General features: G+C 32.1%; 1 protein-coding gene across 4 annotated transcripts; it reads right to left on the bottom strand.

Moving 5' to 3' along the window:
* Positions 1–17,819: 17,819 nt before the first annotated feature.
* LOC115716263 (probable transcription factor KAN2) lies at positions 17,820–23,919 on the bottom strand. Of its 4 annotated transcripts, none has more exons than XR_004011556.2 (7): positions 22,429–23,858; positions 22,064–22,140; positions 20,938–20,983; positions 20,665–20,818; positions 19,268–19,343; positions 18,926–18,998; positions 18,342–18,513 (listed from the first exon to the last, which is right to left on the bottom strand). XR_004011556.2 is itself a non-coding variant. In XM_030645023.2 (6 exons), exons 1-6 carry the CDS (start codon positions 23,402–23,404, stop codon positions 18,397–18,399), a joined length of 1,446 nt encoding a protein of 481 aa, XP_030500883.2. In that variant the 5' UTR covers positions 23,405–23,919; the 3' UTR covers positions 17,820–18,396. The 4 variants fall into 4 exon arrangements, 2 of the variants coding, with proteins under 2 accessions (XP_030500883.2, XP_030500882.2); XR_004011555.2 differs by having other exon boundaries at positions 19,268–19,346; positions 22,429–23,857; XM_030645023.2 differs by lacking the exon at positions 18,926–18,998 and having other exon boundaries at positions 17,820–18,513; positions 22,429–23,919.
* Between the last annotated feature and the right edge of the window lie 214 nt (positions 23,920–24,133).

Genomic DNA, 24,133 nt, shown 5'->3' with positions numbered 1-24,133 from the left:
ATAGTTTGATATTTTTAAAATTAATATTTATAGTTAAATTTGTATAGTAACCATTCATGGGTAATACCCATTAAGAAGTGTTCCTTATTTATTTAAACAATTAAATATGATTTAATTAAAGAATTTTTAACTACCATAAATAGGAGCCTGATTTGAGAAATCAGACTTACACTTTGACATATAATTTTTGATATTAAGACAAAAAAAGGAAATTATTTTTTCTCTCATCTGTTCTTGCTCATGTGTTGAGAACTCAACAAGAACAACCCTATACACTTTATCCTAATAGCTCACACTATTCCTTGTGTGTGGTGGAACGATTTTGAAGACACTAATCTGAGTCCAATTGCATCATTGTCCTCAGTTGGATTAAAGGATTAAGGGATATAACATACTAGAAGTTTTGAGGATACCCTTATAGTCATCATGAGGTATTTATTCTAAACTATTAATTTTGTGTATTGATTTAATGTAAACACACGTGGATATCCATTGGGATATTGTACAATGATAATTTGCAATACGAAACCCTTCCATTGCATATTTGATTTGGTACCATAAAACCAACATTTGGATCCTGCTAAGTTATTTCCAACTCACTATATTTTAGTATTCTATACCATGAAGACATCAAGAATCCAACTTGAAGGTCTAGAAGATGAAAATAAAAAAAATAACAACCTGGGTGCCCAAGGATTTTAATTTCTTGGCACTTCTAAATGAAGATTGATCAAACTTTGTACTAGAAAATGAATTAGACCTATCACGAACATATTTGAGTCAACAGAATAAGAATTGGAGTACTTTTAGCTTTGAGCACCCGGAGCCTCAGGTGCCCCAAGCACCCATGCCCATGTTGACATAATGTTAACTTAGGGCACTTTTAACAACAATAGAGAAGAACTATCCCAAAAATTTTCTTCATATGTATCCAAAATGACAAAAAAAGTGCTTTCAAGGAAGAAATGGAGCGACATGTAGGCCAAAATGGGGAACCAGCACCCAGGTTGACCTCGGCGCTATTCTAGCTCTTTAGTTGACAGTTAATGAGCCTTGGCCACTTTCATCAGTAGTTCTGGGGAAGTCTTCTATGCATATTATACGTTTTCATCAATAATTAAGATTGGAGTACTTTCGAGAAATAAACAGAGCTATTTGGGTGTCAGAATCCAAGAAGTTTTATAGAGAAGTTGTTTAGGCATATTCTCCATTAGCCTTTAAACATTAAGATATAAGTGTTCCTAAGAATAAAATAGAGTCAACTAGTGGCTAGAAATTTGACCTACTGCCAAAGTTGACACCTGACACTGGGCCTATTGTGCATGTTGACATTTTGTCAACCAAGGCTATTTTGAATCATTTTCGAGAAAAAATGTTACGGGCATTTTTTTGTCATTAGAAACAATGAAAGTTAAAGTGATCTCGCGGAGAAAATGAGATTTTTAGGAAGCCAGAATACGGTCTCAGCACCTAAGTGGACATGGCACTGGGCCCTACACCCTAGTTGATAAGCAACTTTGTTTGCATGTTTCCGATCCTCAAACATAAATTTTACTCTAAGCATGCTTCTTAAAATAGTCGAACATAGGGTAGGAGATGTCTTTCGCATTCTCAAATGTCATAGAAGTATCAAAACGAGCCCGAGAATCACCTAGCGCCCGGTAGACACCAGACTAGGTGCGTTGGATTCTACTTAATAAAATTTATTCAATTTTAAGCATTCAACTATTTTTTTTTTCATAGTAAATGAGAGCTACAACTTATGCAGGTCAAATTTACACTTTGATATTCACCCTTTCAGCAAGGTGGGATATCGACAAAATCGGGGATTTTCGAGTCCTCCTGATTTCACCAAACAGTAAAATCTCTGAGAACTGGTGAACAACTTCACCAAAACATTAAGTCTGACTAAGTGGTGTCAACACATCATTTAGGCATAAAAAATAAAGTCAGGGACATTTTGGCACTCACCCGGCGTCCAGGTTGACATTAGAATGTCAACATGGGCATTGGGTGTTAACATGTGAGCTGGGTTGTCAACCAAACCGTAGGTTACTGAATAACCTTTAGTAAAATGGTCATAACTCACTCAATATTAATCTGATTGACGCGATTCAACTATTTTTCCAAGCTATTTCAAAGATATATGAAGTCATGTCTCACAACCACATTGCGATTCTGAAGATTATTGGCCAAAAATTTGTCCTCAACAAAGTTGTGATTTTTCCATCAAATAACTAGGAAATGATCTAACTGATGAGATTCAAGTCTAAAAATTGACGATTTTTACCAGGAGTCAATGTTCATCCTTAGATCATCTTAAATCATCATCAATGGCCAAGATAAGTCCAAAATAATTTTTTTTTTTCATATTATATGTATTTTTTAATTATTATTTTAATAAACCTCCTTCCTTATAAAATGAGAACTCCTCTAGATCATTTTTTACATTTTGCTAAGATTTTTAAAGGTCAAAGCATCTCTCTCTAGAATTTCGAGCCCCACACTTAGCCAATTCTTTGTAATTCTTGTGAGAAATAAATACTCAAAGTAGACGTAGCTTTATTACAGTAGCATCACGGGGGCTGCACTACTATAAATTTTTTGTGTGTCTCTTACTTATACTTATGTCTCATTACATTCTCATCAATCTAGAGAGCGGGTGTAGCCAAATATTTGTGTCTAAATTTTTGCGTTAATATACGGTTTTATATATATTAGGATTAGGATATATGGGTTGGGTTCAATTTTATTTAGTTTTTGTTTTGTTCACTAGCATTAGTTATAAATCGACACTAATGAGTTTTCATCAGTGTCAGTTTTGCACCAACACTCGACTCCAATAGTGGACTCTTCGAAAAAAAAAAAAAAACTAATGTTTTGACCGATGAAAATGCATTTTTTTATAATAATGAAATTATGATGTACAATAGAACCACAATATATAATGGAATATGAAATACAAGTAATATTTGTTGAAAATAGGTAAACTACTTTACAACGAGTGGATAAATAAACTAAGGTGGCGTTTGGTAATAACACATTTTTAGTCAGTTTACTGTTTTTTAAAATTAGAAAAGTGAAAAAAAAAATTCAAAAACATGTTCTATAAAACTGTTCACATTTCAATTTTTTAATTGAGAATGAAAATTTTAAAATAAAATAAAGTCACTTTCAATATTTTTTGAAATAGAATTTTTTTCTTAATCAATATTTTGGACCCCAACCAATCATGAACACAAATTCCCCCCAAGACCCTAGCGTTGAACTTGGCCTCTCACCTGAACTCGAACCTAGACCCGACTTAAATAAAATCAAAAAATAAAAAGGAAAATGAATTTTATAGAATACACTTTTATTTACTGTTTTTAAAATTGAAAAAAAAAAGTAGTTACTGAACCCATTTTTGTTTTTCAAAAAACAAAAATTTTACTTTTATTTTGTGATTAAAAAATTAAAACAAAAGTGTTACCAAACGTCACCTAACCAAATGTATTTGACAAAAAAAAAAAAAAACTAAAAAAACACTCTAAATAAAAACTAACCCCAAAATCCCATTGTACACATGAATAATGTAGCAACACAGAAAAGTTATACCTAAAATTTATGATCATTAATATGATCTAAGTCTTTTTTTTTAATGGCGTATGCTAATAATTCGTACATAACTCGCAATAATTATTTTGTTTTTGAAACATTATTGGGTTTGTTTTATAAAAAGGGTAACTAAAACCATCAAGATCAGAAGTTAAAATATCAAGTGTCTAGTTCAACAATTAATTAATGATTCTGAAGAAGAAAAGGCTGTAAATATATAAATCAGCTTTTGTAATTAAAGATGTTTTACTATAAGTTGTATCGTTAAAATGTCCGCTTCACAATTATCTAAAAAAGTAATCACACATTCTCCTTTATTACCAGAATTGGTAGACATATTAACTTCTAATATTGAAATCTACAATAGGAAACCACCTCTTCCTTTTTTGAAAATTTAAAGGTTATTGGAATAAGTCTGTCTTCTTTTTTAAAAGAAATCCTTAAAATCAACACTTACTTTTCTGAAATGAAGCGAAAGGATTCCCTTAATTTAATCATGGATTCTTATTACAATTTTCTTTGAAAAAGTGAATTGAAGATTTGGATAGAGAGAGAGAGAGAAAAACACAATATGCGTTTTGTTGATAACACAACCTCAAATATTGGTTACCATCTTTATTAATTAATCACCAAAACATGAAAACAAAGCTATATGATAGCACAAATATCGATGGTACTACCAATAACTTTGTCATGGCTTTCACAGAAGCTTCCTTTTATGAGGTAAGAACAACATTTAAATTACAAAATACATACGTAAATATGTAAATATATTTATATATACGAACACTTTCTTTTGAAAAAGCTAGCTTGTGACAGACCAAAGTATTAGCTTTATTTATCCTCACTAAATTTAAAGGTGTCATCATCATAAAGGTATATTACTCATCATCTTATAACACATTTCTCTTACACAATCAAACATGCATGTATAGAAGTATGTGTATATCATACATATAAGAAACTTTGGCATATCTTTCTGTCTGCTAGAAGAGATAGTTAACAAGAAGAGATAGAATATACATTTATATTGTTATTGTTGGAAATTAGTTAATAGAATCTTTAATTATTTCATATTATTTTCAGTTATTTAAACAAATAAATATGTAAAAGTTCCTAAGAGTACTAGAACATCTCTTTAATGAATTTATATAAACCAAAGTATTAAATACTTACACAACCGAAATTGATGACTATCCTTAATTCAATCTCTAGTCTATGATATTAGGTAGTAGCAGGACAATATTTTAAGATATTGTCGATCTTTTTTTTGATCAGTCTTTCCTAAAGGTCTTGATCACTATATTTGTGTAGGCAAATGAATTTCTCAACATAAAAATTAGAATACAATAATAGAGGAAGAGAAAGAGAGAGGGGTTCCACCATAGATATAGAGAGAGCTTAGGGTAAGTAAATTGTTAAAAAAAAAAAAAAATCAACCTTAAGATTAACTTTCTATTTATATATAGGCATTTAGTTACCAATTTTTGCGTTCAATTATTTAATTAATAAAATAATATAAAAGGAAAATCACATAATATGGTCAAACCACTCTAGTAGTGGACCATATCTGATTTTTTTCAATATTAAATAAAAGTCCAGTTATTTAAAATACTATTTTATTTTCAGTACAATTAAGGGCCAGTTTGGCACAGCTGTGCTGTGGCAAAAAGTTACTGTAGCTGTGCTGTGGAAAAAACAGCTGCAGCAGAATTGTGGAAAAAAGCTGAGCTGAGTGTTTGGCAAATTATAAATTTTAAAGTAAAATGAGTTTGTTAAGATTTATTATAATGATAATGATAATGTCATAATCTAGTTTATTATAATCACAAATATGTAAAAATTTTATTTTATATAATATTTTATTTTCTATATATTTTTATTTTTTTTACAAATATAAATTTATGTGCATTTGATAAAAATAATTTATAGTATTGTTATATTATGTTTTATCAAATCTAGAAAAAAATTAGAAACTCATGTATATAAGAAGAATTTTAAGTTGATGTCGTTTATTAATATTAAATAAAATATAAATTATTTTTGTTTAAGAAAAAGAGATTTCATAATTATTTATTTTATTATAATTAATTTATTTTAACTATTTTAAGTTTTTAATATATAATAAATAAGTAAATATGATTTTAGTACAAAAAAATTATTATAGTCTTTTAATCAAAACAGTTTTTTTCTAAAAGTTGGGTTGGAGCAGCTTTAGCTTCTCTAAAAATTCTTCAAAAAGCTGTTTTTTGACTGCTTACCAAACACATTTTAATCACAACTTTTTTAAAAAGCAGCTTTTAGCTTTTCCAAAAGCTGTGCCAAACGGGCCTAAAAAATTAATGTATCAATTTATCTATATATATATATATATATATATAAAGAATCAATATATTCAAACAGTAGCACAACAAAGAGTTAACTCTTTGAAACACCAATTCTAATCCCGATCATATCCTATTGGCTGAATCAATATTGGATGAACTTTTAGCTAAGGAAGAACAATATTGGCAACAACGTTGGAGAGTGGAGTGATTGCAATCAGAGGATTGTAACACCAAATTTTTCCATGCTAACGCTTCGGCTTGAAACTTTAACAGCAAAATCAAGGCTATCCACGATGATATTTGATATATATAATCACTTCAAATGATGGAATAACAACAATGGTCTCATCTTATTTTGAAAATCTGTTCTTGGCTTCTGAAGAAGATCATTGGGCTTTGTCTCATGTCTTATCTACAATACCTGCAACAATTAAAGCTGAGCAAAATGATTTTTTACTCAAAAAATTTACTGCCTTAGATTTATTATCAACATTAAGGACGATGGAATCTGATAAAAGTCTGAGCATAGATAGAATGTCAGCTATGTTTTATCATCATAATTGGGAAATTGTAGGTGAGTTAGTCACTAAAGTTGCTTTGAATGATTTGAACAATGGTATTAGTCCAACATCTTTTAATAAGACTTTAATCACATTGTCCAAAAGTAAAAAAGCCAAAGACAATGAAAGACTTTCGTCCAATTAGTGCAATGTCATCTACAAGCTTATCTCTAAGATGTTGGTCATTCGCTTTAAAGAGGTTCTTCCAACGGTCATTTCTAAAACTCAAAGTACTTTTCTCCTGAACAGATTGATCATTGATAATGTTCTTGTTGCTTTTGAACTGATTCATAGTTTGAAAGATAGGAATATAGGTAACAAAGGTTATGTTGCCCTCAAACTTGATATGAGTAAAGCTTTTGATCGGGTGGAATGGATTTTTATTGCGGCTGTGATGGGAAAAAATGGGCCTCAATATTCGTTGGAATCTCCCTCATTATAATATGTCTTCATACTAACACCTTCTATTTTCTTATCAATGGAGATGTTTTTGGTTATGTTGTTCCTCAAAGAGGATTGCGCCAGGGTGACCCTCTCTTTCCATATCTCTTCCTTATTTTCTTTGAGGGTCTTTCTCGCTTACTCAATATGAGGAAAAGATTGGTCGACTTAAGGGACTGGCTGTTTTGCGTAGATCACCAACGATCTCTCATCTTCTTTTTGCGGATGATATTTTGTTATATTTTGAAGCTAATGACAGGTCTTGTGGAGCAATCAAACGCGCTCTTGATATCTATCATCATGCACCAAGACAACAGTTGATTATAGACAAGTCTGTCATGTTTTTTTCTCTTAACACAACGAGGGCTGTCAAGAACTCTTTCCAAAATTTTGGGTATGCCTATTTGTGAGTGTCATGAATCTTATTTAGGCCTTCATGTGTATTCTGAAAGAGAGAAAAAAAAAGTTATTTAGCAACATCAAAGAATGAATATCAAAGCTACTGCACTCTTGGAATGATAAACTTTTTTTAATTGGTGGAAAAGAGATTCTATTGAAAGTGGTTGTTCAATCGATTCCCAGTTATGGAATGAGTTATTTTCAATTATCTTCCAAATTTTGCAAATCGCTAGAGACTATGATAGAAAAATTTTAGTGGGGTTCAACATCAGACAAAATGAAAATCCATTGAAAGAAATGGAAATTTTTAAGTTTAACAAAGATGGAAGGTGGTCCAATCTTTTATTCACTTCAATCAAGCTTTATTAGCTAAACAAGCTTAGCGTATTTTCAAAAATCTCAATACTCTTCTAAGTCGAGTCTTAAAGAGTCGTTACTTTCATAATAATGACTTTTTGGATGCTGCTCTTGGAGGTATGTCGTCTATGACATGGCAGGGTATTAGATGGGTACGAGATTTGTTGGATAAACGTCTAAGATTGAAGGTTGGTTCTGGTTCTAATATCAGGTGTGGTTTGGACCCATGGATCCATGGTATCACCATTTTCACTCCTTCGCATTATCAAGGTGATGTTATGAACAATGTTCCAGATTATATCACTGTCAATCGAGAATGGAATTTGGAGCATTAGTAATTAGACTTTTCTCCTGCTGATGTGGATCATATTCTTACCATTCTACTATCTTATCTTGTTAGTGATGATAAGTGGATTTGACATTTTAATGAATCAGGTGAGTACAAAGTACATTCAGGCTACTATTTTGCATACACTTTGGAAGAACAAGATCAGTTTTCAAGCTCTAGAAGTCAATCATCATGGTTGAAACCTTTCCAGTTGCAAAGTCCCTTTTTTATCGCAAGGTGTTAAACTCTGCAACTTGCTGCTTATGTTCCAATGCCTGGGAATCCATAGGACATTCCTTGTTTTCTTGTAAGCATGCTAAACCTATTTGGAAAGAGGTTGGGTTTTCCTTTGACTACATTTTGGCAAATCAAATGCGAGATAGAGATTATCTAATTCACCTTTTTAAAATCTATTTGACTGCTAATATGGAAAAGATAATTTGTATAATGTGGCATATTTGGTCAGATAGAAATAATTTGGTGCATGGTAAGTTGCTACAAAGTCCATTTCAGGTTTTCTCTAAAGCTACAACATACATAAAAAACTTTCAGCAGTATTCAAGTGTTGCAATTCCTGCTACTACAAATAGAACTGATCCTGCTGAACATCACCCTTGGTTACCTCCTCTAGAGAACAAATTAAAATTAAATGTCGATGCAGTTGTTGATTCTTCGAGGAATAAAATAGGATTGGGTGCTATTATAAGGGATTCACATGGACAAGTTCTGGCTTCTCTTGCAAAACAAGTTATAGGCAATTTCAAATCTCAAAAAATAGAAGCAAAAGCCATATTTTATAGTCTTTGTTAGGCTAAACATCTTTGCTTGTCGATTGATTTTGTAGAAATAGATTCATTGTCTCTCGCCAATTCTCTGAATGGCTCTACCTCTAACCATTCTTGTTTTTATGATTTGGTGATGGATGTTCACAATAATGATCCTATCTCTCTTCAGTTTGTGTATCTCATATTAGACGGGATGCTAACCAAGCTACACATGACATGGCTAAATAGGCTTTAGTGTTGGATAATGATTGTACTTAGTTGGAAGTAATTCCTTTTGCCATATTTTCTGTTGTTGTAAATGACTCATTTAATTTATAATAACAGGTCTTTTCTCAAAATCTATATATTCTATATACATAAAGAGAGATATAAAGCAGAGACATGTCACTTTATAATTACTCTTCATAGCCCTATTTGTTCTCTTCTTAATTCTTTCAGTTTTTAATTTTTTATCCAATTTATAAATATTGATGGATTAATTAATTACGAATAATATTATCATTAATTAATTATAGTATTAATTAATGTATAATATACAGAATAATTTTTCTATTTTCTACATTAATATATTTTTTTTTTATGTACGATATATATTAGAAAAAAATTAAAAATATCTAATATTAAACTTTGACCAATTTATATAACCTTAAACCTATATACATTTTTATTACTCGCACTTTCTCACCCTCTTTCTTTCTTTTCTTTTCTTATTTTTTTATTTTTCTTTTCTTTTATTTTTTAGTGCACTATCTTTCTCTAATCTTATATATTTTTTAATTTTTTTTCTTTTATTTGTTTAGACTACCTCAACAAATAATGAATAGTACCAATGACATGAATGGACAACATAAACACCTCAATTTTCTATTGATATTTCTTTTCTTTCTACATATTATAATATATTTTGATAAATTACTAATTATTGTTAATATGATCTATTTCTTCTTAATCTCTTACTCATCAAAATACTTCACATATAGATTTTTTTGAGTAATTTGCGGCATAAATACTTAAGTTTAACTCCCAGTTGCAAATAAATACCTAAGTTTAATTTTTGGCGGTAATAAAACCTAAGTTATAATTCTGGAACTTTTATAGGTACCTGACTGTTAATTGTTAAGTAAATTGCCACGTGGCAATTCCTAATTGGTCCAAGTCATTAAATTTTTATTTAAAAAAAATAATTAAAATATACCAATAAAAAAATGACACATGGATAATGACATAATATTTAACGGCTAGGTACCTACAGAGTTCCAAAAATATAACTTAGGTATTATATGATGTAGAAAAAATCGATTATTTTTTTAATGTTAGGATCTTTGAGATTCATGAAAGGTCATAATAAGGCTCATTGACCACAGATTTGGCCAACCGACAATAGAGTCAAATTTAATGTTGATGCTTGCCACGTGTTACACAATTAAAATAATAAAGTAAATAGACATAGGATTTTATAGAGATTTGGCCCCCTTAGTTAGCAGGTAATGACCTAGTCCTCTTTTAGTTGTACTGATACCGAGAGATAATACTACTCAAATCACTATAGGGTTTGAGACTTAATGAGCTATGGTTTCAGGGTTTGACTAAGGTTATTATATAAGAGAGCTTACAGCCTTAAACTCCCTTAGAAATAGGTAAAATAAACTATTATTTACATATTAAATTAATAAAATAAGAATGACTAAAATACCCCTAAAAAATAAATATATTTCCTCTATTTCTGTGGGCTGTTAAGGCTCAATTCATGGTCTAGCTTGTTGTCCATGTATGAAAGCTGTGCACTAAAACATTGTCAAGCCAAAGGCTGGCTGACCGACCATAGGATGTCCAGAAGTTGGCCATCCTATTCTGGCCATAGGGCTAGCCAAGGGTGGCCGGCCAGCCCCCTTGAGGTGGCTAGTTTGTTACTTTGGTGTCTTGCTTGTGTGGTCAGACCCCTCGTTGGTTGAAGTACTGAGTGGATGGCTTGACTTTCTTGTGGGCAAGTTGTATTACCACATGGCAATGATGTTGGCGACGTAGACATGCCACGTCAGGTGAGAAAACTTGAGATAACATTTTCCCCCCAAGTCCCTGTTCAAACGTATGTGTGGATAGGGACTTTCCAGCGTAGTTGAGACTGATGTAGCCTTAACTATACAAATCATGCAGCATATTTTGCCTTTGAAATAACTGTTCTCAATTGTCTATTCACACTCTTTGCAATAAGTTGATGGCAGTACTCTTCTGCATGCTCTTTATTTACACTATGCATGGTATGTAAAAAAAAAGAGGTCTTGTAGAAGCTATATAAACTTATGGGTGGGAAACCACTTTTAACTTTTCACATTTCAATCTCTCTCTATGAAAGTAACTCTTGAAAGCTCTTCCTTGTCTCTAGAGGCTGACGCCCATTGTGCTTCCACTATTGAGATTTTTGTGCCATTTTAATGATTCAAGTTTCCCACCCTCTTCACTAATGGTTTCTAGTAGTGGGTAAGCTTTCTAATCCAGTTATCCATTTGTTTTAGTTGATTTTGCCATGGCTGTATGAAGGTTTTTTTTCGCTTTGAACATTTTTTGATTCCCACATTGGATTGTAATCTTTTTGATATTTTGATCCGCATCATAGTCTTAGGATGTATAAAGTGTGATTTACTGACAAAAAAGATATGATTTTGACCTTCGTTGTTAATCTTGACTCTTTGAGTCACAAAGGACATAAAGAACGTGTTCGAGTTCTTGAAAATCACACATTTATATTTGAAGCACACCCTGGACGCCCATAGGGGTCTTGTTCAAGACTTGGTTGGCCATTGGTCTTTCTCATGGGAACTGGCCGTCCATAGGGGGTACACTAAAAGCTAGCCAGCCAATGCCTAGGAATAGAGTCCCTGACCGGCCCTTAGCTGGATCATGGGACTTGGTCTGCCCTCTCTGAGATTAAGAACCTTAGCTGGCCAAGGCTAAGGTTCCAAGCGGGCGGCCAAGTTTTTTCCTCTTTTAACCTCGACAAGGGTTTTGTGACGTCCATGTAGGCATATACAACTGTAATCTTATACGTGGTTCCCTTGGGAACTCTGTATATGACATGGTGATGAGTCTGTTATAGTCAAATACACAACTTAAGACTCGCCATTTTTCTAAGTAGGTATATACTTGAGACAGTACTTCGCTGATACCTAGCCTTGTATAATGTAGTTTCTCTAGCAAGTACCCTTGCGTACAATTGGCCAAAGTTTTATTTGTACCTTGTAACTTTGTCAGCTTGCTCACCTCCCCTTGTCTTTTCTATGAAGGTGATTTCGAGTATTGGTCTTGGGAGGTGACAACAGTATTGTCGTAGGTCCAGTAGTAATGCTTCTGTGAGCTACCATCCAGTCTATTCCCTAGCAACCTTTTGAGTTGTCACCGGGATGACATTGATACACTATGGCCAGAACTAAGCAGTAGTACCGTAGTGCAACACCATTTGACACGCACATTGCCAAGTTGGCAACAATGTGCAGGGTTGGTATAGTGGAGGAGGCCACAAAACCCCTTGATGGTAGAGATCTAGAGGTTGGTCAGGCAGAGATGCTTGTGGCGGACCATGGTGCTTAGAGTTCGAATAATGAGTTTGAGGTGAAGGAGGTTGCACTTGGTAAAAGGAGGACGTATAGGACTTCTACTATTTTATCAAACAACCGTCTAGTCTCGTATGATTATGACAGACAACCATTAAATAGGCTTGGTTAGCCTTTGATGATGGGTGTAGAACATGTCTTGGTACAGGCTTCTAAGCCTCAAATTCTTAATGTTTCGGTACAGGGAGACCGTTGGGTCTCTCCTCCATCCTTTATTACCACCGAGGCTTTCGATAGGATATGAGAGACCGAACTGGTGAGAGGAGTCCAATGTGAGGTGCCACCGAGGGACCAGTGAGCACACTGGCTTGCCCTCAATTGGATGCGTGCTGCCTTTACACCCATATTTTAGTAGCAGGCAGTTCTGCCTTTACACCCATATTTCAGAGACATAGCTACTTACTTCGGGATGTGTCCAGCACAAATCACACCGAAAGGTATCAAATACCTCTGGACATGAGAGACATCCCAATGGATGAAGAATATCCCCAGAACCCTAGAAACACTAGGAATTAAGAAATTCGACCTCATGATCCAGGAACTTCCTATGGATATGAAAACAAGTTTTTTTTAGGTCTCTTATTTATGTTCAATTTCTTAGTTAGTTGTATTAAATAACTGATTTCTGTATTTAAATGTTAGTTTTTCTTAAATGTAATTCAGGTTTAATTTTTTTTTTTTTTTGTTATTTTAAATAATTGGGTTCATTGTTCAAATTTCTAATTACCTAATAAATATGGTTAGTTTCTCTGAGACAGATTTTAATGTCAAACGCCGGTGATGAGTCTGACATCAAATTCCGGTGATGACAATAACTCCGACGGTGATTTTTACCAGTGATGATGCCAATTCCAGCGACTTTTTCGGCACCATTAGCAACTCAGCAAATTTTGACGAATTTTTCGGCATGACAGTAACTTCAGCAACTGGGTTTGTAGTCAAGTCTTAGAACTTTTAAGAATATGTAAAATTTATATGAGTTTTCGTATTTGAAATCGTCTTTTTGTTAAAAAACCTGTTTTCAATGATATAAATTAATTGATTTATTAATTTATTGTCTTAATAAAATTATTTTAGAATTGCTTCAGTTTCTATAAAAAAAATAAAAATCATTTGATTTATTCCAGTATTTTATTTTTTAAAAAAGAAAAAAAAAACTTTGAAAGTTTTTAATGGCATTTCTTCTTATATATAATGTTTTTTTTCTCATATTTTTAAGTTTTTTTAAGAAAAAATGTCATATTTTGTATACTTAGATTTTTATGCCATGTATATCAAACTTTTATTTTTTTTTCGCATATTTTTAAAAATAGCCCTAATAAAATTAGACATGTGAACAATGTGATTGACCATCAAAAGTGGAATTTGTTTTTTTATTGATAATAAAATATGTACAATAAATTGAGATTTTAATTAAGGCATAAAAATTTAACAGTTATAAATATATGATAATATGAGTATGCATTTTCTCACTAGCAATATAAGTATATATTTTCGCAGTTTTTATATGAAGCTAAATATTAGTGTTACAAAATTTTTCGTGAATTTCTAAATCATTTATGGTGGTGTCAAAATCTTGCTTCAACACAAGTTATTTCAAACGTGTATGAATAAAATATATTTCAAAACAGCCAAGCACTCCTCGCAAAGCAAGTTTGACACATTCTTGAGGATCCCAATTCTCTATTGGCTAGAGTCCTCAAGGCTAGATACTTTAAGAATGGAGATTTTCTTACTGCTACTAAGGGTGTCTTGCCATCTCTTACTTGGCAAAGTATTTGCGATGGAAAAGAGTTGTTGGCTAAAGGCCTTCACTAGAAAATTGGCTACGGAAATAAAGTTCGATGTGCTATTGATCCTTGGCTGTCAGGTAATACGAGTTTTAAGCCATTTTCTTTTTGTGGTGATCGTGACTTCACTGTAGAACACTACATTAAACAAAAAAGACAATGGGACATTAGTCTGCTAAAGAGTACATTTTGGACAGATCGATATAGACAGAATTATGGCTACTCCTCTCAGTTCTTATCCTAGAGAAGATAAGCTATTTTGGCACCATTCAAATTCAGCGATATACAATATTAAATCAGGATACCACTTAGCCGAAAGCTTGCAATGGAAAGATACTTCTTCACCTTCAAACTCTCCACGCAAATGGTGGGACAGATTTTGGTCTCTAAATGTGCCTAAAAAAATTAAAATCTTTGCTTGGAGAGTCATCAATGATGCAATCGCGACGGCTGTTAACCAATTGCATAGGAAAATCTCTCATACTGTAGAATGCTCTTTGTGTACGGGGGGGTGGGAAATCGGTTGGCCATGCTTTATTTCGCTCCACTAGAGCTGATGCTGTTTGGAAGCTAACTCATTTTTGGGTGTGTTTTTGGAATATCAGAACCTTAATGGCCATGATGTCTACTCATATTTAGTAGAGGCTCATAATGATTATGATATGGAGAAAATAATTTGCCTCATGTGGTGCATATGGATGGAAAGAAATAAGGAAGTACATGGAACTAAACCCAAACCAGCTCTTATTATTTGTACATTCACAGACGCCTACATTGATCAATTTCAGAGAACTAAGATACTTCCTTCGAATGCATTAGAGGAAAAAACCAGGTGCTCCACATCTGCTTCACCAATTGTAGTTGGCGATAGCACCACACCATAGATTAAATGGCTACCATCGGCAGGGGCTCTTACAAAATTAATATTGATGCTGCATATGATGTGGAAGGATCGGTCATTGGTATATGAGCTGTTGTTCGAGATTATTTTGGAGATGTGATTGCAACTTTCTCAAAACATCTAAGGGGTTGTTACTTTACTAAAGAGATGGAAGCTAATGTCATTATTTACAATTTAAAATGGGCTTTTTCAAACGAGTTGGCTATCCACTACGTCAAAACAAATTTCCTTCTTGTGGTTAATGCAATTAACAAAGTTTCTTCTATTGGTTGTGTATCTCATTTTCATGATTTGATAGATGGTATTTTTATTTTGTTATCCTCTTTTTCTAGAGTAATGGTTTCTCATGTTAAGCGAGAAGCTAATAAAACTGCTCATGGCTTAGCTAGATTTGCTCTTCGATTGGATAATGATTGTATTTGATAGGGGAAAATTTCTTCTCCAATCTACTCAGTTGTTGTTTTGGATTCTATAATAACAGTGTTTTTCAAAAAAAAAAAAAAGTATTGGAAATTATTTAAAATATCTTCCAAATTTATAAATATTTCTAAATAATTACAATATATTCGGCCATATAAATTTTTTATATTGTAAACTATATATATAAAAAAAAAATATTTAGAAGCCTCCTATATACACACATGAAATTTAGTGTTTTGAATTCAATTACAAAATGTCAAACTTCTAAGAGGCTTAAAATACTACTATTTACAACATCTTTAAAAAATATTTGAATTATACTTTATTTCTATGCCAAAAATATTGATGCTGGGCCAAAAAGACATGCCCCTACTAAAACTTCTTTTAATTTTATTGTTGTAAGGAAAATATTACTTTTCTAATATTTTTTCTTATACTGTGTACTATTTTTTCATACTATATTTTATTATTTTTTTTTTTAATTTTGAGCTACAGTCCACTCACATTATATATATAAATTAACAAAAAATTGAATATGTAATGTTATCACTATCACAAAAGTGACATGTTCTTTTTTATTAATTTTTTAATTAAAATTGTATTATATTTTAAGTGATAAAAGTGTGATTTGACTTGCGTTGTCACTTTTTTATTTTTTTTTTTAAATTTTCTTTTAATTAAAATTGACGATAAGAAATATGATACCTTAAATATTCAATACCCATTCCTTTCACTTTAATTCCACTTTCTCATTATTCTCTCTTCCTATTCATCATCTTCTTTTTTTTTTCACTCTTAGCTTCCTCAAGTTCTCTCTATCTTTCTCCATTAACTTATAATTTTTTATTTTTTTCTTGTTCAGTTCTTCTTCATCATATTCTTTTCATTTTTTATTTAGTTTTTGAAGTTCTTAGTCACATATTTGGAAAAGATAAGAGTTAGTGTGGGTTTTTTATTATGATTTTTCAGACTTGCTTGCAAATATAGTCTCTATTGCATCTAGTATTGAGGTTGTGCAGAAGATGGTTAGTTTTTTTTTTACGTGTTTCCTTTTATTTTTTTTTATTTATTTTAGTTTTGTTTGTCATGATTTATTTATTTAATGTCAATTTCACTGCTCTTACTTCATCTCGTTGGAATTAATGGTTTTTTTTTTCTAGATGTTCTCGGGTTGTTGTGGTGTTCTGTCCATAGGTGAGGAAGATGGAGGTTATAAATACATTTCTTCTTCGTTCACTTTGGCTATTTTTGTGATTTTTTTTTATTCTGGTTCTCCCATAAATACATTTGACGAGCTCACTGACAAAAGAGTTTTGAAGTGTATGGTTCGTTTATATTGTTCTAAGTGGTTATATTTGTTTTATTGTTCTACATTTGTTTTGTGTTGTTTTAGTTTTGTTTTAGTAGTTTTTTATTTTATTTTTTCAGGATTGGGTTTTTAAATCTAGCTGCTATTGCATCTAGTGTTGAAGCTGTGTAGAAGATTGTTATTTTTTTAATTCTTTTGTCCTTTTATTTTTTCTTTGATTTGTTTTACTGTTGTTTTACAGTTATTTTGTCATGATTATTTATTTGACTTCAATGTTACTGTTTTTGCTCAATCTAGTCGGAATTAATAACTGTTTTCCGGCTGTCTTGGTGTTGCTGTGGTAGTTCTATTTGTGGGTGTGGAAGATGGAGGTCTCGTACTTTTTTTTTGGCGTTTATATTATAAAAGGAAAAAAAAAAAGAGGAGCACAATATAAACGGCAGAAATTCTGCCGTGTAACAGTAAAATTAAAAAATTTTACTCAAAATTTAATATTTTTGTATAAAAACCGGTGTAATATGTATGTATAAGTTTTATCCGCATTTTAGTTCACTATATATGTCACAATAAAGCTTGTATTATTATTTGGAAAGACCGAGAAAATAAAATAAATTAAAATCAGTAGTGGGACTTGACTAGACCGCAAAGGAATTACTTAAAAAAGCATAAAGATTTATATTTATTAATGAATAACATTTTGATCACAAAAACTTGATGCTTCACTACATCTACCATATAGGAATTTTCTTGAAACAAACTAATGGGTATAAAAAGTGTGTTCAAATTTTCCTTTTCCTACATAGTTCCCCTTTTGTTCTTTTGTATTTCCTCCCATCTTTCCTATATCTTTATTTCCAAGCCTTTTTCTAGTTTATATTCTCAGTTTCTTTCTTTCTTTGTGTTTCTTTTTTCAAAAAAAAAATAAATAAATCCCTTTGTCACAAAGTGTTAAAAAGCATGTGAAAGTGCCTAGGAATGAAAATAGAGCCCCCAAGTGTTTAGGTAAGGGTAATAATAAAATTAATATAATAATTTGCATATAATGTAAAGTGCTCCAATACAATTACCAAGGAATAAGGATCACTTCCAATACTTTAATAAGATAGTTAAAGCTCTCTCTTTCTCTATCTCTCTCTATATCGCTTGGTGCCAAAACCATACAAAATCAATTAGATTTCATATATTTACGTAGGAATATAATAAGTTGATTTGGATCTCACAGCTGCAATTGATAGGGGGGGACTTGCTTTTTTTTTTCCTACCCTTTTCTTCTTTTGTTGCTTTCTGTCTTTCTTGTCTCCTTGTCTTTCTTTAGCTCTCCTTTTACTTTTTTTTTCTTTTCTTTTGTTATTTTTTGGCTGATTTTTTCAGATGGGTACCTGATTCTCACATCTATCTCAAGCTCTCTCACAACTCTCATTCAAGGAGAGCTTAGCTAGCTGGACTACCCTTCTTTCATAGACATTTTAAATCACGAATTCAAAAGAAGAGAAGTACTAGTATAGTAACAATGATCAGAGGCAGAATGAAGGATCTATACTAATGTGGAAATAATATATATAATAATCATATAATCAAAGTGCTCTGCCCAAAGTGAACTCCAAATTGGGCTTCCTGGGACTATTTGTTGGTGAGCTTCCATCTGATGATGATATTCTTTCGTCGCTTAAGCATTTGGGATCCATGTCTTTCTGAAAAAAAAACCATATATATTTATTTTAGAAAAGAAAATGTATTATAAAAAAGAATGAGCACAAAAATAGTAAGAGCTTTTGATGATGAAAGAAGAAGTGTGTGTGTGTTTGAACTGTGGGGCTTGGGAATCAGAAGCATTTGACTCATCAGGAGAATAAAAGAATAGTTATCAATATTAAAGAAACTTTGGAAGAGTACGTTTAGAAAGCCTGCTACAGTGTGCATGACAGTAGTATGCTACACCCCCAAAAAATATTATTCCATTTAAAATATCATATTCTCAATCATATATAATATATATTTCTACATGTATAACATGGATGCATATACATTACATAGACTATTTATAAAAATAAATTTACAATATATGCATGTTCATTATAATAATATATCCATGGACCATCTTACATATATAATGCTCAAAGAAATTTCCTCTTTTTTTCTTTTTTATTCACATGCAGGAACTTCAGCTTTTCATCACCTAGGAAATTTGAAAATGACAATGTTCACCTTAAGTTTCAGAAGAAATTATCTATCCATGTATATAACATGTACGTACACATTGGGTTTCTGAAACACTCTCATTGATACTTTTCTCTTCTTTTCTTGCAATAAATGTATGCTTTATAATTTATGAGAAATAATACGTAATATTCCTAAGAATATATAATTTAGAGGAAGGGAATAACTGGGGTTATTTTAGGAAATAAATAATAAAGGTTAAATCGAAAAGAGTAATTCGTTAAGTACCTGATCATCATCAAGAGATGCTAACATAATATTTCCACCAATAGAATCCTTTGTTTTTCCATGCAACCAAGCTTCCCTGCTAAAAAAACCAAAGGCACATTGATGAAGAGAGAATATTAATTTTAATCAGTGGAAGCCATGCAAGAGATAAAAGCAAACATAGAAAAGAAAGCTATCTTTTACACTGTCCTTGTTTATAGTCTTTCAATTAAGTTTTATAGGTTTTTAAAATTTTGTGGTGATTGAGATATAAAGTTGAATTTCCACCTTCTCATCTCTCCCATGTGATTTCCCATTTTTTCCCATTACCCAAAAACACACTACAAAGAAGTTTCAAACACAGCATATATCTTTGGCACAAAGAGATTTCCACTAATGGGACCATCAGGATCATGTAGATATAATTAATATATATATATATATATATATATTGGAGGTGGGATGAGAAGTATTTAGCTTTGAGACTAAGTTTTTGTGCATATATATTCATATTGTAGGGCCCGCATATTTAAAAAAAAAAAAAAATACCCCCTAAAATTTGTGCCCCACAAAATCCAAAGGAAAGAGATAGATATCTCAATTTTTTAGGCAGATTTTGTCAAAATAGGGATTCCCATTTATTGGAATTCTAGGAGTTTGTGGTGGGTTTCTTTTACTCCCCTTTTCACCCACTGGAGGAGATTATAATTACCTCATCATGGAGTTTTCAGCATCCTATATAGTTCATAGTAATTGCAGACAGATAGACCAAAGCAATAATAAACGTTTTAGTTTTATTTTCCCTCTCTTTTTGTAATTTCTTACTTACAATTATGTCTCTATATGTGTGGAGTAGCTAGGAGAGAGATATATATAGATATAGTACTTCTAATTAAGGTTTTCATTGATGTACACTTGTAGTGAAGATGACTACTTCATTAAGTCAGACCCTCGATCTTTAAATATTATCTATACATATATAATTATTGCTAAAGGTATTCTCTATACTCCAACGTACACAAATTTAAAACACCATTCCTTATTATTGCTTCTTTAATTTCTTTTTGTACTCTCTTTTTCTTTATAGCTGAGACAAAGTTCCCTTTTGAATGTGTAGTTATAGATATATATTAAACAAAGCTCATCAAAGCAAAAGACTTCAATAAAATATAACGTACATATAGATGCATACACATAATTACTATGTTTCAATTATGTTTGGATCGTCTAGTAATATATGTACATAAATATATATATATAAATGCAGTTGGTGATATTAATGTATACATTGTCCATCCTTTATTTAAAACAAATTTAAATTATTAAGCACAATAAATGGAGTAGATGATAGGACCATTTGAAATAATAAAATGGTTTTATTTCAAATTATATAAGCATCAGATTTAGATTTTTATTACCTTGATGAATTGCTCCATAGGGCAGAACTGTTATAGTCCTTGTCTTGACCACTTGACCTTCCCTGTTGAGGCGATTGCTCAGACCTTCTTGTGTTCTGAATGTCAAACATTAAATCTTCAGTTGTGTCTCCAGATGACCCATTCTCGTACGCATCTGATTGTCATAATGAATACAATTATACATAAGAACATAATTATGTATATAAACACTTTAAAAATATCTAACCCCATTATTTATGATCAAATAAAGAAGAGAGAAAACTTTAATAATACCTGAAGAAGCGGCTGCTCTATCTGTTGTCTTCACCGTCCGGTACATCTGAAATAAATTTGGGCCAAATAATATAAATACCAAATATGTTTGAGTAGCTAGGCATATTAATGATATTTTTTTTTTTTTGAAACAACATATTAATGATATTAAAGCATATACATTGTAGAAATCATTTGCCGAAGTACAGAAATTTAAACAATAAGATATTTATTTCATATTTTCATTAAGAGACAAATAACATATAGAAAGAAAAAGAGGAAAGAAAAGCAATAATAAGCTTTCTCCGACTTAACCCAGCCAATAAAAAAAAAAAAAGGTTTACGGTTTACGCCTACTTATAACCGTACAGTTGTTTTTATTTTAGAAAACACAAAGCAATCTGTGGATGCGACTACATTATACACAAGTCGGCAATTATTTATGTGTATATCTACATACATATTACATGAGCATGTATGTGTATATACATATACATATAAGGACATGGGAGACTAGTATATATACTGCATGCATTTAACCATGGTTAAATAGAATACAAGTGTGGTCAGAGGAAACCAATCTGATGAAGATATCATTGAGAAATGATAATGTTCTGTACTTGTTTCATTAAAGAAAGAAAAAAGAAAAGATAAAAAAAAAACTCTCCTATAATCTGAAAATCATTTCTTATTCATTATAGACTGTAGTCTCTGTCTCGGCTTGGCTACACGACTCATTCTTTTGAATTCCTTGGGCTTTGTCTTATTTGTTTGCTGAGATCGATATAATATAGTACATTTATATTTATATTTATATTTATATACTACTCTATCACCCTCTCTCTCTCTCACCCTTTTTTCTTATTTCTTTTTTCCTTCTTCACACTGTTACTAATATGTGATTTATTTCTTCCAAGCAAAAAGCTGTTTATTAGCTTGGCAGGATTAGCAGAACTATCAGATCTAGTTGAAAAAGAAGTGCTAAGGATTTTCAGACTTAAGTATTGAAAAAAAATAAAAAACCATTGGAGGATTTTGCATTAACACATTAATCTGAAGTTGTAGTAAGTGATTAAAATCGAAGATACTGAACATAACACAGAAATACCCCATTGAGTATTTAGTGTCGTTTTTGTTTTTGCCTCACCTGTAAATGAGATTTAACATGAGCAAGGGTCAAATCCTTCACATCCATTAGCTCAAGAACTGACTTCGGCGTAGCCCCTAAAAAAGAATAAAAGAAAAAGGAAAACTGAGTACCCAAATATCACTCAATTGGATATCTAATTATATTTAACCAAATTACTTGTTATTAAATATATAATTAAAAAAAAAAAAAGCGAGAGAGAGAGAGAGATGGATAATGAACGAGCGAATGAAGGTATTTTTTTTCTTTTTTTTTTGTTTGGGAGGGGGGGTTCGAAAAATGATGGTATGTTTTAACTATGCATTCACGGGTGTGAATTAATTAAGATGGAATATATATAAAGAGATTGGAATAGAGGAGCTTACTTTCATGGCCACCCAATAGCTCAACAGCATGAACAAAACGAGCGTGAAGAGTTGTCGTCCAGCGCATCCGAGGGGCTCTCATGCTGCGTTTAGCAGGGAAACGATGAGAAAGAAACCTGGATCGCATCAAGCCTGCTGCTGCTGCGGCGGCGGCTTGATGATGATGAGACTGAAATGGGTTGGAATTAGTACTTGTTGTGTTGTTGATTCCATTCATTGAAGAAGACAAGGAATTAGCTGTGGTTTCTAGGGTATGAGAGAAGGGAAATGAGGATGAGGGAGCAGGCGGGTGGTTTTGGTGGTACACCGGAATTCCTCTAATGGGTCTTAAGAATCCAAACTCTTGACCCAACCCACCACCAACACCACCTCCTTGTTGCTGATGATGAACAAGGTTGTGATGAAACGGTGCGTTTTGATGGAGCAGAAGTTGATTTTGGTGGTGGGGATAAGTATTATTACTCATACTAGTAGTACTACCACTAGTGCTGGCACTGTTACTGTGGAAGAGATTGTTCCCAATATTATTATTACCGTGGTTGTAGAAATGTTTATTATTGCTATGATGATGATGATGATGTTGGTTTTGGTTGTGGTTGTGGTGAAGAAAAAGACTAGTACTGTTATTTTCGGAAGAAGAATTAGAAACTAGACGATGGTTGTTTGAAAGAGAGAGGTCGAAAAAACACGAGGAAGAGTTGCTACTATGATTATTGTTGGTGATATTGTTATTATTATTGCTATTATTATTATTATTATGATGATGGTACTTATCGGGTTTGGCAGCCATTGAAGAAGATATGGAGAAGTTTTGGGAGTCAAGAGCTCTTTTCCAAAACCCCAAATCAACTTCTTCATCGGTTGAGGTGGCGGCCGCACTGGCGCCGGCGCTACTTCTCCTCCAACTGGGTGTGGGTTTTGCGTTTGGTGGGCTGATTTGAAGAGATAAATCAGGCTGAGCAGGAAACAGCTCCATCTTCTTAAAATAAAAAAGAAAGAGAGGGAGAACCAACACTAGATGAGCTTTTCTCTTTTCTCTTTTCTTTTTCAGGAAGTTATATATTACAAAAGATAATTAAAAAGAAGAAAGAAGAAGAAGTTCTTTCTCAAAGATTAGATATATATAAGCTTAGGTATATATGTCTGTGTGTGTGTGTTTGAAGTGAATTTGTGGGAAGTAGTAGTTAGGGTAAATTGGATTTGTGTGTAGGGTGGGAGATAAGGGTTTTGGAAATTCAGGTGAGATTTTCTGGGTTTTCTTTTTCAGATGGGGTTTGATCAAATTTGAGAGAGTAGTTGCAAATTTTGAGATTGAGAGGAGAGAGAAGAGAAGAGAAAAAGAGAAAGAAATAAAAATAAAGAGAAAGAGAAAGAAATGACAAGGTATGAAGTGAATGGTTGTATCTTTTGTGTGAAGTATATGTGAGAAAATGACACTTGAGAAGCTATATGAGAGAGAAAGAATAGAGAGTTATTTAAAAAATAAAAATAAAAATATGTTTGGGTGGACGTGGGGCTTAGGCCTTCTTAGGGGTACTAGTGTAAGAAAGGGAGAAAAAGCAAGATAAAGAAAAAAAAAACAAAAAAAGAGAGAGAAAAAAAAATAACATAAAAGGTAAATAAGTTCGGGAGTTGATTCTTTTTTACCACATATGTGAAATTATTTTTAATTATTTTATCAAAAGAGAAAAAGAGATAAAAAATA

Source organism: Cannabis sativa, chromosome 5, assembly GCF_029168945.1.
Source record: "Cannabis sativa cultivar Pink pepper isolate KNU-18-1 chromosome 5, ASM2916894v1, whole genome shotgun sequence".
Lineage (NCBI taxonomy): Eukaryota > Viridiplantae > Streptophyta > Magnoliopsida > Rosales > Cannabaceae > Cannabis > Cannabis sativa.
Note: the sequence above shows the minus strand (reverse complement) of the source record. Positions and strands in the feature narration are given on the sequence as shown.